General features: G+C 57.1%; 2 protein-coding genes across 2 annotated transcripts in view; one reads left to right on the plus strand and one right to left on the minus strand.

Moving 5' to 3' along the window:
• GNL2 (G protein nucleolar 2) overlaps positions 1 to 15,287 on the plus strand; it is a 329,965-nt gene that overhangs the window by 39,691 nt on the left and 274,987 nt on the right. The gene's annotated exons all lie outside the window — the stretch shown is intronic.
• Positions 1,001 to 13,159, minus strand: ZC3H12A (zinc finger CCCH-type containing 12A). The gene is made up of 5 exons (XM_063311766.1): positions 12,483 to 13,159; positions 5,215 to 5,354; positions 4,606 to 4,840; positions 4,124 to 4,230; positions 1,001 to 4,035 (listed from the first exon to the last, which is right to left on the minus strand). The coding sequence occupies exons 1-5, from the start codon at positions 13,004 to 13,006 to the stop codon at positions 3,089 to 3,091; spliced, it is 1,953 nt and encodes a 650-aa protein (XP_063167836.1). The 5' UTR covers positions 13,007 to 13,159; the 3' UTR covers positions 1,001 to 3,088.

The raw sequence follows: 15,287 nt of genomic DNA on the forward strand, positions 1-15,287 counted from the left end.
GGCTGGCGGGGGTGCGGGCCGGGAGTCCCCGGATCTCACAGCAACCGCAACCCTGAACCGGCTTTATCTCGCGCGAGGCGGCCGGGCAGTCGCCAAAGGAGCGCTTGGGGAGTGCCCGGCCGGGCTCCTTCTGGGTCGGCGAAAGCGCAGCCGACGAGGGGGAAAATCCCCGAGGCTGCCCAGTGGCTCAGAACTGAAGGAGCTCCGAAGCTCGTGATTGTCTTGGCCTTTCCAGCGGCTGAGTCCAGGCCCTGCCCGCTGCACTCGAGTTTGGAAAGGCTGCCGGGAAATCGTCTCTCCCCCAGGTGTTCATTTTGAAGTCTTTGGTGCCCAAAGCACCGCATGGCGCCTTCCCCAAGCTCCAGGCAGCACCATTCAGTTCAGGTGTCTTTTTCTCTCAGGATATTGGCAACCTTGAGCCCCCACTGGGTTGCCACTTCTGTACATTATGTGCACTGCTAACCCTAAGCATCTTTGTCATCTTTCCCCCCTTCCACAAGCAGCAAAAGAACCGTGAGCTGCTTTGCAAATCACCTAGAGGGAGCTGGGTTGCCTCTTCCTAAATTAAGAGTGGCCACAGGAGAGAAAACGTTCAAAGCTTCAGGTCACATAGCTGCTCCTCCTGTCTCCCTCCTCCTGTCCCTGGGAAGGATACAGACCCACTCAGGTATATCTGGAGATGGGCTTGACCCCAGCACAGCCAGCCTGGAGGGGAGAAACCTCCCTCTTGCCATCCTGCCTTGCTGGCATCCTGTGGCTGTTCTTCTGAGGCCCCCAGGGAGCGAGCCCCCCTCATGTTTCTGCCACAGAGGATGCACACTTCTCACTGCCCCCCCAACTCTTCTGCTTTGAGAAGGACAAGCCTGTTTGTAGCAGCAGCACGAAAGGACAACAGCCAAGATCAGGTTTAGCATCCAGAGCTTTTATTTGTACAACTGTCATTGCTGCTTTAGAAAGAGAGATGACTTTTAGGTTGGAAGAAAAGAGGCAGCTGGTTCCAAGGTTCAAGGCTGGTTTATTTTTTTACTTGACTGCAACTCTGCCTAGGGCAGAATAAAGCAAGACCAGCCATCACCAAAGCAGCCTCACAATAGCAGTTCATTAAAAACCACATCTCTTGTAATTTACAAGTGTGCAAAGTTATACGATTATAAATGATTATTAAGAAGCATTTTGCTTACTAACATGAAATACCACATTTCTGTGATGGGTCGTAATTAACCAAGTACACAGGTTTTCTTTGGCCACGTGGTCTCTGCAGCACATGGTGCTGGCCTGGCTGGCTGATCTCCAGGGCGCTTGGGAGGAGAGGAGCAGGGCCTGGTGGGACTGCCAGGTCCCCACACGGGCTTCTGCCCTGTTGCTCCCGGGATGACTTCAGCATCAACCACTCAAAGAGCCACTGAAGAGGAAGATGCAACGTGCATCAACTGATCAACTGCTCTGGCCTGCAAGTGAATCGCATGTATTCTGAAAAGGGCAGGGACCAGAACAATTGTTGCAAATTCGTTACCAAAAGTATCTGTAACGGTTAATATTGGACTTACCAATCATCAAGACTGAGCCATTAGAAAAGGATAAGCTAAACATAGTCTCCCCCCCAAGTTTCAGGTGGGCCTTTCTACAGCCACTGAGAAAGGAATGGAGTGTCAAGAGTGTCTTCTGAGCTGTCAGAGGCAAGCAAGTTGCCCAACACGCGTCGCCCTAAAAAGAGATTCTCCAAAATCCCAAGTCAGATCAAGCAAGTGCCTTTTCTAGAAAGCCACCTGGTTTCACATTAAAGAGCTATGCAGTTAGTCTTGGGATCTGTGACAGTGTTTAAGTTACAAACTGCTTTTTCTAACTCTTAATGTTGCTAAGATGCCCCACAGAGCATCTTCAGAGCTGCCGCTCCATCTCAGGGCAGAAGCCATCACCCTCTGAGAGCAGAGGAGGGAAGTGCCCAAAGCTCAGGGCACCCAGCCTACTGGGGCAAAGGCAGCCCAATCCATCCCTCAGCTTGCCTGCTTGTTTGCCAAAGTCAACACCGGAAGAGTGAGGATGGGTGCAGAGCAGCCTCATGGCTTGTTCCAGGAGAGACGAAATGACTGGAAGGCCTTAGGCATTCCAGAATACCTATTCCAGAATAAGATTTTCAAATCTATTACTATTCCAGAATAAGATTTTCAAATCTTATTCTGGAATAGTAACACGGAACTTTGGGGAGGTCAAATGACAGCTGAATTCTGGCTCAAAATGAAATGTTATGCTTCGCAATCCAAGAACACAGAATAGCATGTTCCAAGGGAAAGGAGACCACTGGGACAACCAAACCAACAGAGGAGCTGGAAGCCCTCCAGAATCCCCTCCCCAGCTGTCAGTTTCCACCCCTCTGGACAGTCGTCCTTGTGCTCTTGAGGTGGAGAGAACAGTATCCCAAACCTGAGTGACGGACTGCAGAAGCATTTTCCCCACCACAGGCCATGCAAGGTGATGAAGAGAGACCGCTGCCATGTCCCTCTGGCTGTGCCTGCCACTGGCTAAAGCAAGGAAGGGTTTCCGGGCCACCCAGAAGCAGCGCTGGCAGGACTGCAAATCCGGCTCGGTTTGCTCCTCCACAGTGGAGTCTGCAGGGTGCCCCGGACCTCTTTCCTCCCTCTGACTTGTTTTGTGACTGGCCACGCCTGGGACCTTGCTCCGTCGTTCTTTCCCGTATCGACCCAAGGCGGGACTCTTCCCAGCAGCCGCTACCAGGAGAGAGAGACGCCCTTAGTGCCAGCAGGGCCGAGTGCCCCTTCTGGGTTGCTGCCTGCATTCTGCCTGGCACAAACCATCCCAGGTCAGAGAAGCTTGGTGCCAACAAGCAGACTGGGCAGCTGGGGCTCCAGAAAGAACACCGGAGAGCCTCTGTGTGGCATGAGAAAGACAGCATTATGGTTCCTGGGGCACTTCCTTGGATTGCTTGAGGCAGACCTTTTCATCCCACCTGAGCTGCCAACAAGCCTGGTGCCTGCCCTCTGTGAGTGATGGCTGGATGGTGAAGGTCTGCGGGCAGAGAAGGATATTCCACCCCTGCCCCCCACAGTTGGGCTTCCCTCCTCTGGTGGCATCACACCCCGGGATGCTGGGTCTTGTATGTGAGGATTTCGGCAGCCAGCTGCTGAGGATCCAAGAGCTGCGGGAAGCGGCTCATCACAGCGTCCACCAGGTGAGGGTGGAAGATCCCACAAAGCTTGATGTGCACCTTTGCGCGTTCTTCTGCGAAACCGTCAGGGGTGGCCCAATGGCACGAGGGGTCCTTGTAGGCCAGGCAGCGAGCCCTTGGCAGGTCTTGGCGCACCACAGGCCCTGGATGGTATGGCTCAGACCAGTACTTGCGTCCAGGGCCCAGAGAGGAGTCGGGCACACCGTACCCAGGGAAAGAATGAGGAGCAACCTGGCCAGAAGGGGGTGCTTCTGCACCATACGGCAGAAAGCTCTGCGGCAGGTACTGGCCGTAACAACTCCTGTGTTCAGGGCCAGGAGGGACCTGATAGGCAGGCCCCTGCCCCCTGCAGCTGCCCCCGCCCAGCAGCCCTTGCTGGGCCCCCTTGATGTGGCTGCCTGCGGGGCTGGGCCACATCTCAGAGAGCTGGCTTTCCAGGGAGCCAATGCCCGAGTCAAGGTGATCTTGAGAAATGTGGGTGAGGGTGTCCCCAGGAGGCAGCTGGTACTGACCTGGGCTCCTGTAGGTGTGACTCTTCCGGGTGGGGACTCCGCAGGCATCCCCTCTGAGGAAGGGGGGTGGCACATCGCCATGCCTGGCTTTATGGGTGGCGCTAGTCTTCTCAGCCAACGCTTTTGGCAAGGGGATGTTCTCCCCCTCTGTGGATGCAGAGCCCCAGACATCCCCATGGGAGGATCTCCAACACCCCCTCTCCTCCTCAGTGGCTGGCGTGCCCCGGGGGGGGGAGAGCCTGGCGTTGGCCCGGAGCTCATCGGCAACTGAGCGCTGCAGCTGGTGCAGCCGCCCAGGGTGGTAGAACTTGCACTTGATTCCGTACGTGCACTTCTTGCCTGTGGAGAGAGGGGCAAACCATGCGGCAGGCGTCCACAGCCCAGCCGCTTTGTGCTGCTCCGTCCTGAGCAGGGGCACCGGTCTTACCATAAGGGCACTGCTGCTGTTTCTGCTCAGGTGCTGCTGGCGTCTTCCTCAGAAAATCATCCAGGCTGGGTCCATGGCGCCCCAAGGGGTCATCAGGGGGCATGAACCTGGAGAGGAAGGATACCACCTCCATCAGGAGCTGCAGGGCACAAGACCAGGCCCAGCTCGGCCCCCATCTGCCAGGGCAACAGGCGGGCCATCATAATGCCCAGAGTCCTGGCAACTCCACGCCCCTCCTGAAAGGCTCGCTAGAGGTGTAGCAAAGGCTGATGGGGCTGGGCAGCTCAGTAGACTTTGCTGGGCAGTGTGCCCGTCCCTTGGCTCAGACAGACACAGGTGGGCTGCGTGTTAGAAGAGTGCTTCTCAACCAGGAACTTCAAGTCCCAAAATCCTCAGCTGTAACCTTGGGGGCTGCTCGCCCCCCAGAATCCCAGGAAGCCTCATGTTCAATGTCCAGCCCTCCCCAGTGCCGAAGGACTTACTTGTCATTGACAAACGAATACATAAGCAAGCGTTCCTCAATGAACTTCTTCCACTCTGGCCGTTCCGCTTGCAGATCCCTGTAGACATCATTTGAAACCACAATGCCATCCGACTCATGGGCCAACTTCACAATGAAGCGGTCGTCGTAGCAGACCACCCGCTTGCGTCCCACGCGCCGGGAAGGAGTGAAGACAAGGATGCTCTTCTTCTCAAGATCATGGAGGATGTGCTGGTCTGCAGCAAGAGGTGAAGAAGTCGTGCCGTTGGCTGACCTAGGTAAGCAGTCTGCCAAATCACTTCTTTTCTTGTTCATGCAGATGTCCCATCTCCCCCTCCCCCAGCACACCTGTAAAACATTCAGGTGATTCTGGATAGATTTCTGGGAAGAGGGTTGTCTACTTGAATTGACCTGACCTCTTCCTGGTGCATCAGCCAGCAGCAAAATGAGGGAAGTGACCCACCAGAGCAGCCGAGGAGCAGAAGACCCACCAGAGGGATGGGGAGGCTCAGCTGAGCTTCCCCACTCACCCCCAGGAAGGAGCACATGGGCCCAACCACTAGCCCGAGTCGAAGCAGAATTGACATCTGCCCCAAGTCAGCACTTTTACCTGCGATGGCAACATCAGGCCGCGGCTGCTCTTTTCTCCAGGACGGGACAAAGACCGTGACGTCCTTGTGTCCTCGGTCAAGAAACCAGCTCACAGCCAGCAGGATGCCTCGGCAGGAGAAGGTGTCTTTGTCTCCGTGACTGCAAACGGAGGAGGAGGAGAAGCTCAGAGCACGCGTCTCACTTGGCCTCATGTGCTGGCGCAGAAGAGACCATGTGCAGCCTGCAGGCAGGAGGAGCCCTTCCAAAAACTCTCACTTGGCTGCTTTGCTGCCCTTCTGCTATTCAGAACCAAGCCAAGTTGGCTCAGGGATGCAAAGGGATCCTGGACCCAAACTCATCCAATGATGCAGAAAACTGCCTCTAATCGGTTCAGACGGATGAGACACCTGCAGGGAAAATCACTGCGTCCCTGCTCGCCTGCCATGCCCCCTCCCCCCTCCCGCTGGGGTGTGCTGCTGACCCACTTCCTCCCAGGCCTTTCCGCCATGGCCTGACTTGCAGATGTGCTGGGGGCACCCGCCTCCTTCCCCGGTGCCCTTCTCCTGTGGCTTCCTGCTTCCCGCCTCTCTTCTTAGCCAACGACCCAAGTTCCTTCTTGGACGCCCGACCCCGTTCACACGGTGCCCCCCGCTGCCCCTCAGACACAGTGCGGCTCTCCTGCCAAGGCCACCTCTTTGTGCTGGAGGGATCGGCCCCCGCTCCTTGGAGATGGGGTCCCCGCTAAGCCCCAGGGGAGGCCGACAGGTCTCTGCTAGGGCTGGGGTATGCAGACTGCCCTTTTGCCCTTTAGCAGGTCAGAGAAAGCAAGCGTGTTGTCCTTTTGATTATTTATGAGTTAGAGCAGGCGTAACGTAACAAATAGGCTTTTATTACGGGATGTTTTAGGAGAATACGGTGGTGAAGCTTTTGGAATGCAGCAAGAGCAGGACATGATGGAAGCAAAGCATGCCTGAGATTCAGCAAGTGCTCAAGCATTGGGCAGGGAGTGAGACAAGGAAGTGGGACTTTCTGTGGCTGTTTACTGTATTTATGGATAAAACGTGAAAGGCATGCTTGTGGTGACTTTGGAGGTGTGTTAGGCAGGGATATATTTTTCTTTGCTGGAAAAATGGTTTTCTGAGCTGAGAGCCTGAATGATTTGCAGCAAATGTTAGAGAGTTTGTATGATGCAATGAGGAACACGGATCCAAAAACGAACACAGAGAAAGACCACGGTAATTTTTGTTTGACAGGAAAAATGGAATTAACAATTGCAGGCTATACATAAATAGTGAAAAATTAGATGAATTTGTGTACCTCAGCAGAGTGTTTACTTAGGAGGGGAAAATGGAGAAGTTTAAGATGTGCAAATGTGAGTAGAAAGTTAGTGGTCTTATTGCAATGTTTCTCAAACCGAACAATGATTATGTACGAAAGAGGGCCTCTGCCCATTTTGTTACAGACATGAGAGCTGCGTATGTCAGGGGAAATAGTAGAAGTTGAACCAGTTGGGGTACTTCAGAAGTGAGTGACCAGAACGAAGGGAATGTGTTGAGTCAGTTTGATCACACAGAGCGAAGGAACAAAGATCAAACTTCGAATAAAGATTCAAATATTTGAAGGAAGAGCCAGCATCCTGGGAGACAAAGGGGAAAGCAGTGGCTGGACAGAGTTGGTGAGATTCTCACGAAGGTGAGAAGTCCAAGGAGCGAGAGGCAAGGTGCCGAGCGGTGCACTGGCACGGGGAGACAAGGACACAGAGAAATGGAACAGTATACGGGATGGCGTTGATGTAGAGCGGTTTTATTTCCTCCCTTTTTCCTCTTTATCTCCTGCCTTTAACTGCCCTTGCTCACCTTTTTCTCACTCCTTTTTATGTTTTGCATCGTGTTACTTACTCCAAAAGGAAATATTGTGTTAGGTATTTACATATGTATCTATCATGAAATTGACCTTCCCTCCAAGCAAATACACTTCTTTCCTCAGCACCTCTGCTAAATGCTTGGGAAAAGGACGAAAGACTCACAGCCAGGCACCTCCAAATTCTCCACGGCTGCCCGAAGACCCTCTTTTGTAAGGGAGATGCCATGCCCACCTCTGCCAAAGGCAAGGGAACCCCAAAACCCCACCATATTCCATAGTTTCCACCCACTTAAGCGTGACAGTGCAAGTCCTTGGTATTGTGTAGTTTTAGTTTCAGAAGTCAAACGCTAAACCGCCCTCCTAATCAACAACTTGGTCTTCTGTCTCCTGGAGAACTGCCTGAAAACAATGACATTGCAATCTAAAAAATAAACGGCTCCTCTGAAATGCGAGTTCACCTGAAGATACAAAACAAGTTGTTGGTTACACAGTGTGACAGGACTGGGCCCAGCCACAGCAGGGTCTTCCCTGCACTGCCTCCAAAAGCTGCCACCCTCCAGGGCCCAGCTCTTCCGACCAACCCTTGCGCACTCTTCCTGCTCAGGTCCATTATCTGGAAATGGCCAACGCTGAGAAGGTGGCCAAAGCAGTGGGGCAAGGAAAGCTGTGGACTGCAGAAGGAAGGGCTGGCTCAAGAACTGGGCCTGGCATGGGGGACCTTTTCCCTCCCCCCCCTTCTCAAGGTGGAACGCTGGCTCTGACCTGTGCCACGAGGAAGGGACCTCCACTCTTAGCTTGGTTTTTGTAACCAAATGCTCAGGCTGTGCAGGTTCACACAGAGCCAGGTTTCACAAGTTCATTTACAGCAAGGAGCCAGAAGGGCTTTCTCCAAGCACAGCTCCCCCCTCTTTAAAGCAAGCTGCTGTGGGGAGAACAGACTTTGTGCATCCTCAGCACCCACGGCGCTCTCAGGGGCACAGCCAAAGGCTCATCATGGTCACAGTTCAAATCCTCTTGCAGCCTCATCAAAGGGAAGAGGCCCTTTCCTAGCCTAGCCTCCACCCCCCCCCCATTATCACATGCCCCGCCACCCTCTTGGCAGCAAAAAAAGCACCCTTTTCACACAACACAAAGCACACAATTCCTATCAAAAACCCCTATGGCAACATCGGGAGGCTTTGCTTGCAGTCACTCCTGCCTTAGTCACTTCGCAGTTGGACTGCTGCAATGTGCTCTACATGGGGCTGCCTTTGAAGACCACCTAGAAGCTGCAGCTGGTCCAGGATGCAGCGGCACGTGCAGTTCTGGGCACTCCACAGTTTGCCCACATTACATCACTGCTGCATGAGCTGCGCTGGCTCCCAGTTGCTTTCTGGGTGCGATTCAAGGTGCTGGTTATCACCTTTAAAGCCTACACGGCACAGGGCCAGGTTACTTGTAGGATCGCCTCTCCCAGAGGGTATCTGCCATCCCACCAGAGCGATGGGTTGGGCATGCTTCCGGTCCCTTCCTCAAATGTTATCTGTTGAGATTGCTGCCTGGCCCTTTGGAATAGCCTCCCACCTGAGATTTGGGGCAGGGTGTAAACTTTTAGTCTTCTGGAAGGCTTTAAAGACCCAGCTTTTCCCCCAAACATTGGGCTAGGATGGGGTTGAGTCTGGGGGGTCAGTAGGGTGCCTGGTGGGAAGGGTAAGACCTGTTTTTATATCAGTTTTTATTGCTTGTGGTGAGCCACCTAGGATCACTGTGTGGCCATGTACGTTCTTTAACTAAATATAACTACAAGTCATATTAAATACATTGAATAAAATATTCAAGCAGGCTATGCAAGAGACCCCTCCCTCCCTCCCTCCCTCCACAATGTAAGCTGAGATGAGGGCAGAGCAGGCTGGCAGCCTCTCCCCCCACCTTCCCCTTTTCTCCTGTTGTTGCTTTCAGCAGAGAAGGAAGTGTTCTCTCCCGCAAGGACCTTCCTCCTGGGCCTGGTAATGCTGTTAACTGAGCAGCTGAAGCTCCTCACGCCCTGCAGCTTAGTGAATCTGGGACTATCCAGGAACGAGAGGACAGGGAGTTGCCTTCCCCACAGTTAGTCCCTGGGCCCCGGGGCTGACCCTCAAGGGGGCGCAACTACTTTTCAACTACAGCTGCCAAGGATGCAATTCAGGACCTCCCGAAAGGGGCCCTTGGCGTGAGAGAGGGGGCTGCTGAGCCTTAGAAGGGCACCTCCTGCATTGCAACTTAGATTTGGCAAAGCAAGGGGAGTTTTGCAGCCCTGAGTCACTGGCTTCCAGACTTGATCCTTCAGCCCCAAGACAGGACGGAGCTGAACCTCACTGTAGCCTGATGGGCGGGAGACGAGGAAGCTTCCCTTGGTCTAGATCAGGAAATGCTTTTGCTTTAGGAAGCAAAACTTGCAGAGGAAGAGACTGGTTTCTTTGAAACACCCACTCATCACCACCAGGGCTCCACCTCAGAGGCGGAGAGGGACATGGGGCAGGGGAGCTGAACTCTGGGCACAGCCATTTTGGGGCAGCCAATACAACCCTGCATCCCGCGCCACTGGGTGAACGTTTAATGCCAACTGCTCTCTGTCTCCCAGCACAGGCAGCTTAATTTCCAGAGTTCACACAGACCAAGGCTGGCACTCCCCCACCCTGGGGCTTGCTCTTCTCAGCGGGTGGGCTGCTGGTGGGGTTGCCTCTGTCACTTCCTGGGTGGGTCCAACACCAGGAAAAGCGCTATCCAAGCAGCAACGAAGTCAGGAATGGAAGAATACAGATCCCATCATTTCCTTTTCTGAAACTTGCCCCCCTCCCCAAAGCTCCCTGGCAATTCATGCCCTTCTGCCTGCCCCTCAACACTCTGAAAGGGGGGACGTGCCATTAAAGCACAACGCAGAGTGAGCAAGCCCTCCTGGACACCAGCAGGAATGGGGAGATGGATCTCCCCCAATGTTTTACCATCCTCAGATGAAGAGAAATGGGTCTCGAGTAGTTCACCCGATGTGGCAACAGATGTGAGAAATCCCCTTAGAAGGAAGTCAGGGACGATTCTACTCCACACACCCCTCCAAGATTTGCATAAACTTGCCATGAGTATTATCCAGGCAAGGACGAATCAACGAGGAACAGTTTGTCACTCCACTCATGCAGGAAGCAGTCTGTAAAAATCCCCCTCCGTTTTTTTCTTGAAAAGAGATTGCCAGACAAAATAGCCGGATTGCTCAGAAACGCCAGCTCTGCAGAGCCCCCGCTTGCCCCACCTCCCTTTCAGCAGAAAGTGCCCTCTGGCCTGCATTTACAGCCGGAGCGCAATTTGGTTTATCTCGAAAGGCAGAAGGAAACGGCAGAAGTCAGCAACTGTAGCTCACCTCTCCCCTACCATGGAGGGCTACCAAACCAAGAATTAGGGCTTTCTTTATTGTTTTTCCTGCCACCTGGCGGTTGTCCAGGTTTTTGCAGCCCCACCACTACTAGTATCACAGTCAGCAATGGCAGGACGCTTGCTGGGAGCGTTCCGGCCTCATTCCACAGCACTGTTCCAGGATAGATATCCAGGGCTCAGCGGTTAACCCAGCTCATGCTGCTAGGGAAATTGGGGGGGGGGGGATAATATCTTCCTGAACATCTTCAAACATCCTCAAGCACAAATTGTCTCTGCATGTGAGTGATAGATCCACTCTCATCTCCACTAACTGAGCTTACTCTTAGACTAAATTCCCATGGATCCTTGCTGTATTGAACATTCTCCTCCACACCACAGGATTTCCAACATGTTTAGAATCCTGGGATATGAAGATGCTGGCATTCTAGGAAGCACAGCTTTCACCTAAAAACCAAAATGCTTCCCCATGGACGGGGAAGAAACATGACTGGCGGCTTCCATCCATGGGCTAGGACCCTTCTCGCACAGGACACACGTAGCTTAATTCTGTCCAGAAGTGTTTTCAGTCTGGGCCCTTAGCACTTCTTTCCAATTGTGAAAGGAACAAGCTTCAAGTACGCCATAAAGGCCACAACTGGTTGTGCCCAGAGCTTGCCTCCTCCCATCCAAGGTGACTCTGATGAGGTCTCAGCCCAGAACCAGCTGCCCTTTCAGTTCCTACAACTAGGGAAGGGACGATGGAGAGGCCAGCAGATGAGGGGGAGGCACCTCTGTAAGAAAAGAAATGCTCCTCCAGGCATTCATGTGCCACATGTGCCTTTAACCTGCACTGAGTTCCTTTCTGTTTAGATAAGGAAGAATCAAAGGAAGAACCAGATCTCTGCCAGACAGACAAGCCTCCATCAGAGATGGCGCAGCAGAAAATCAGATCTGCCTAAGCCACAGGTCTGGTTGCAAGCCAAGCAGGGTGCCAACCTGCTCCTGCCCACCCTCCCTCTGGCAAAACCCTTCCTGCTTCAGAGACTAAAGGAATTGCAAGGGGTACCAAGCGGACCTTTCGCATACAACAAAGACAAGGATGCGCCATGCCAGAAACCCATCTGTCCAAATCTCTTCTAATCACATAGCTTTACGGTATTAAAAAAATCCAGCAATCAACTATTATTAAATTCCCAAGAAGATTTGGCTATGTTGCCCTTCCATTCTCTAGCCCTACAGTAAAATTACCTGCCACCAGCTGGAGGCTTAACAAGGAAGGAGGCCAAAGCCAGGCGCCAGAGACACTATGTGGGTTTTAGTCCTCACCCTCCACCAGGACTGTATCAACCTGCACCCCCTGCTGCTTCTGACCCAAGGCCAGGACATGGTCACCAGAGGCCTCTGATCTGTATCTTCCAGGGGCCAGTCTGGCTCTGAAAGCAGGGGCAGGAGATCAGGTGGAAATGGCAAGCCCGTGGGACTTCGGTTCACTGAGCAAGGGAGAACATGGACACCTTTTTTTCAGAGCAAGGTCAGAACAATCCACCTGGGATGGACAGATCCAGCAACTCACAAAGAAAGAGGCGGAGGGGACTCCTGCCTGCACCTGCAGCAGCTCACATTAGGGACCCTATTTCTTGCAGCTTGTCACTTCCCAGTTCCCTCTCTGGGGCAGCCAAGAGAGCAGCCTGCCCCTTCCTCCTACCGTCCACTTGCTTCCTGCTGGGATGGGGGGGGGGCTGTGCTTGAATCCCAGCGGGTGTGAATCCTGGCAAGCAGCAGGGCTCAGAAGCAGGGCACGCTTTTGCACCCCCCAGCCACAGTGATCGAAACTCCTCAGCAATGCAGAGAGCTGTTTCCTTATCAGGGGAGAGAGACCCACACAGGGAGAACTGGAATTGCCTTCAGGAGGCCTGCTTGCTAGCTGGAGGAAGGAGCCAGTCACAAAAACACTGCCGGGAAGTTCATACAGCCCAGGATCGCCAGGGAACGGCCACAGAAACTTTTCCGATGCCAACTGCCGCCCCCAACGCAGGAAGAGGAGGCACAGAGCAGGCATACCTCATGGCCACGTTGCTCCCATCAATCACGACTGGACGCAAGTGGTCCCCCTCCTCCTCTTCCGAAGGCACAGGCAGGGCTGGGGGGCTGCCGGGGACGGGAGGTGCCCTCGGAACCGGCGGGGCCTCAGCAGCCTCCTCGAGCGGCCGGAAAGGCTCCCTCTCCGCCAGGGCCGCGCCGTGCTTCACCAGCTCCCCGAGGACGGTGTTGGTGTCCGCCTCCAAGCCGTGCTTCTGCAGGGCGCCCAAGACCTCTTCCGCGGAGTAGCCCAGCTTGCGGAAGAACTCCACTTTCCGCCGCTGCTCCGCCTGGCCCTGATCCAGGGCACTCCACGGGTCGGGATCGGCCCCGCCGGGTCCGCCGCTCCGCTCGGGGATGCAGCCCCGCAGGCTGAGGTAGCCGCTTTCGAGAGAGGCGCTCCTGTCCGACTCTTCCGGCCCGCCGACGCCCCGGGAGAAAGGCAGGGGGGTCCCGTTCCAGCCGGGGAAGCGCAGGGCGCTCGGAGGCAGCCGATCCAGATCCATGGCTACTTTTCGCAGGCGCTGCTCCTTGCTCACCCCCAACCTGCCAAGAGAAGCGCGGAACTAGGAGGGCGGCTCGGGCACGGCCATCCTGAGCCCCGCCCGGCCCGGCGGAGCAGAGCAGAGCGGGGCGGCACGGCGCGGCCCTTCCTTCCCGCCGGCCAGAGACGCGCACCGCCCGCCCAAGCGTCGCACCGGCCGCCTTCCCTCCCCCAGACCGGGCGCCTCGCCAGCAGGGCCGGCCTGCCCAAGGCTGAGCGCCGCGCGGCAGGGCCGCCCGCCAGGCAGCCAGGCGCGCCGGCCCAGGCCCGGGAGGAAGCGGGGAAGAGCGCGGGCGAGGCGCTTCCCCCTCCGCGCGGAGGCGCCAAGCGACCTCGGAGCGGGCGAGCCCCGACACGCCGCATCCGGCGCGGCCCCCCGAGGCGCGGCGGACGACGGGGCAGGAAGTCGCGCCCGCCCCGCCGCGGCACCTGCGGGGAGCAGTCTGCGGGGAGGGGGCCTTGGAGCGCTCGGTGCAGTCCGGGAAGCGCCCGCCCGAGGGACGCTTCGCTGCGCCCGAGCCGCCGCCGCCTACCGGGCGCCTCCATGGGGCCGAAGCGTCCCCGTCCGCGCGCGGGCGCCTCTTTATAGTGGCTGCCGAGAGGCTGGAGGCTCGGCCGGGCGGAGTCTCCGCCGCCTCCTGCACCGCCTCCGCGGGGCTTGCCGGGAGAAGCCACGCCAGCCGCGGCCCTCCGCTCTTCGCGGAAGAGGCGCGGCGGGTGGGACCGTTGTGTATCCCACAAGCCGGGGATTGCTCTGGGGCTGGGCCGGCCTGCCCCGCAGGGCTGTTGGGAGGCTGGAGGGGAGGCGGGGGGGGGGGTCCGCGCAGCGCAGGCGGGCGACGCGGCGGGCCCGCACTCCCGGGGGGGACGCCGGGTAGGGGACTCTCTGTGGCGGCCCCTCCCATCTCGACTCGCCCTCTGACGGCCGCGGGAAGGCCCCGGCCCTGTCTTCGGCCCTCCCTCGCGCAGCGGGACGAGCAGCCGCGGCCGAATCGGCCTGAGCCGCGCGCGCCCGGGAAGCGCGGCGCGGGAGTTGCTTGCCGAGACCAGCCCTCCGAACGGAGACGGGGCGGGCGGCGTTCAACACGTGCCCCGCGTTCAGGAGGGCCGTTGCAGTCCGCGGGGGAGCTGCCGTGAGGGGCCCCGAAGGAGCTGCGTCGGCCTGGCTAGGCAGCGACCCGAAGGCGGCCTGGAGTCCCTGCGGCCTGGCCTGGCCTGGCCGAGGCCGCACCCGGCGAAAGCCACGCGGGAGGGGGCTGCCATTGGCGGCGCTTGCCCCTGCCAGCTGCTCGTTGGCACGCGAAAGCCCGCTCTCCGGGAGAAATCCCGCGGCCTCTGCGCGAGACTCTTATCGGCCCGGCACGCTGGCGCCAGCAAAGCGCCTGCGCTGAGTGTCCGGCCCGTGCCAGGCTCAAGCGTGGCCGGCTGGCCGGCTCAGGGAAAGGGAGCTGCGGAGCGGCGCCTCAAGGAGCTCGGCTTCCCGAGCCGCGGCCGGAAGGGCCTCGGTCCGCGCTCAGGGGACGGAGCTCTCGGGAGGCGGGCGATGCCGCGCATTTGCCTGGCAGTCCTATAACGAGGCCACGCCCCTTTCTCGCTCCCGCCGGGCGGGGAGCCCCCCGCCCCCGCGATTCGCCGCTCCCTCGGCCGCCCCGGCATCGGCGGTTGCGCCACAACCCGAGGCCGGGCGGGGCGGGCGCTCCCCGGGAACGCCCGGCCTCTACGCAAATCAGGCTTCCGCGGAGGAGGAAGACTTACCCGGCGAACGCCGGGCAGCGCAGCGCCGCTTTCCGGTATCGCTGGAGCCTTTGCCCTCGGGGCTCTGCCGGGTGGCTTCGGTGGCAAGCCGGGGGAAAACACGCCGGAGGGGCTCATCCGCCCTCCTTTCCCTGCCCTCCTGCCCGGGAAGCAAGCAGACATGTGGGTCTGTCTCGGGTTGCCCAGCTTTGCCACCTTCGGTTGTTTTCTCTTCCTTGCTGCATTATCTTGTTACTTTTTCGTTTTCACTTTGCCCCTCCCAGGTCGCTGGCAGCAGGGCGGCGTAAGAAATGAGTCCGGAAGTCAATAAGTAACTTACTGCCTGCTGCTGGTGGCCGAGCCCCCTTCTTGGTGGGGAAAGGTGCCGCGGAAGCCCTGTGGCTCGGTCTCTCAGTGCCCACGGGTTGGCTGCGCTCTCTGGCTGGAGCAGCACCTTGGCTCCACCAGCTGCAGGGCTCCGCAGTGCAACCCTGAACCGCTGCCGCCCT

Source organism: Candoia aspera, chromosome 10, assembly GCF_035149785.1.
Source record: "Candoia aspera isolate rCanAsp1 chromosome 10, rCanAsp1.hap2, whole genome shotgun sequence".
NCBI classification, from domain to species: domain Eukaryota; kingdom Metazoa; phylum Chordata; class Lepidosauria; order Squamata; family Boidae; genus Candoia; species Candoia aspera.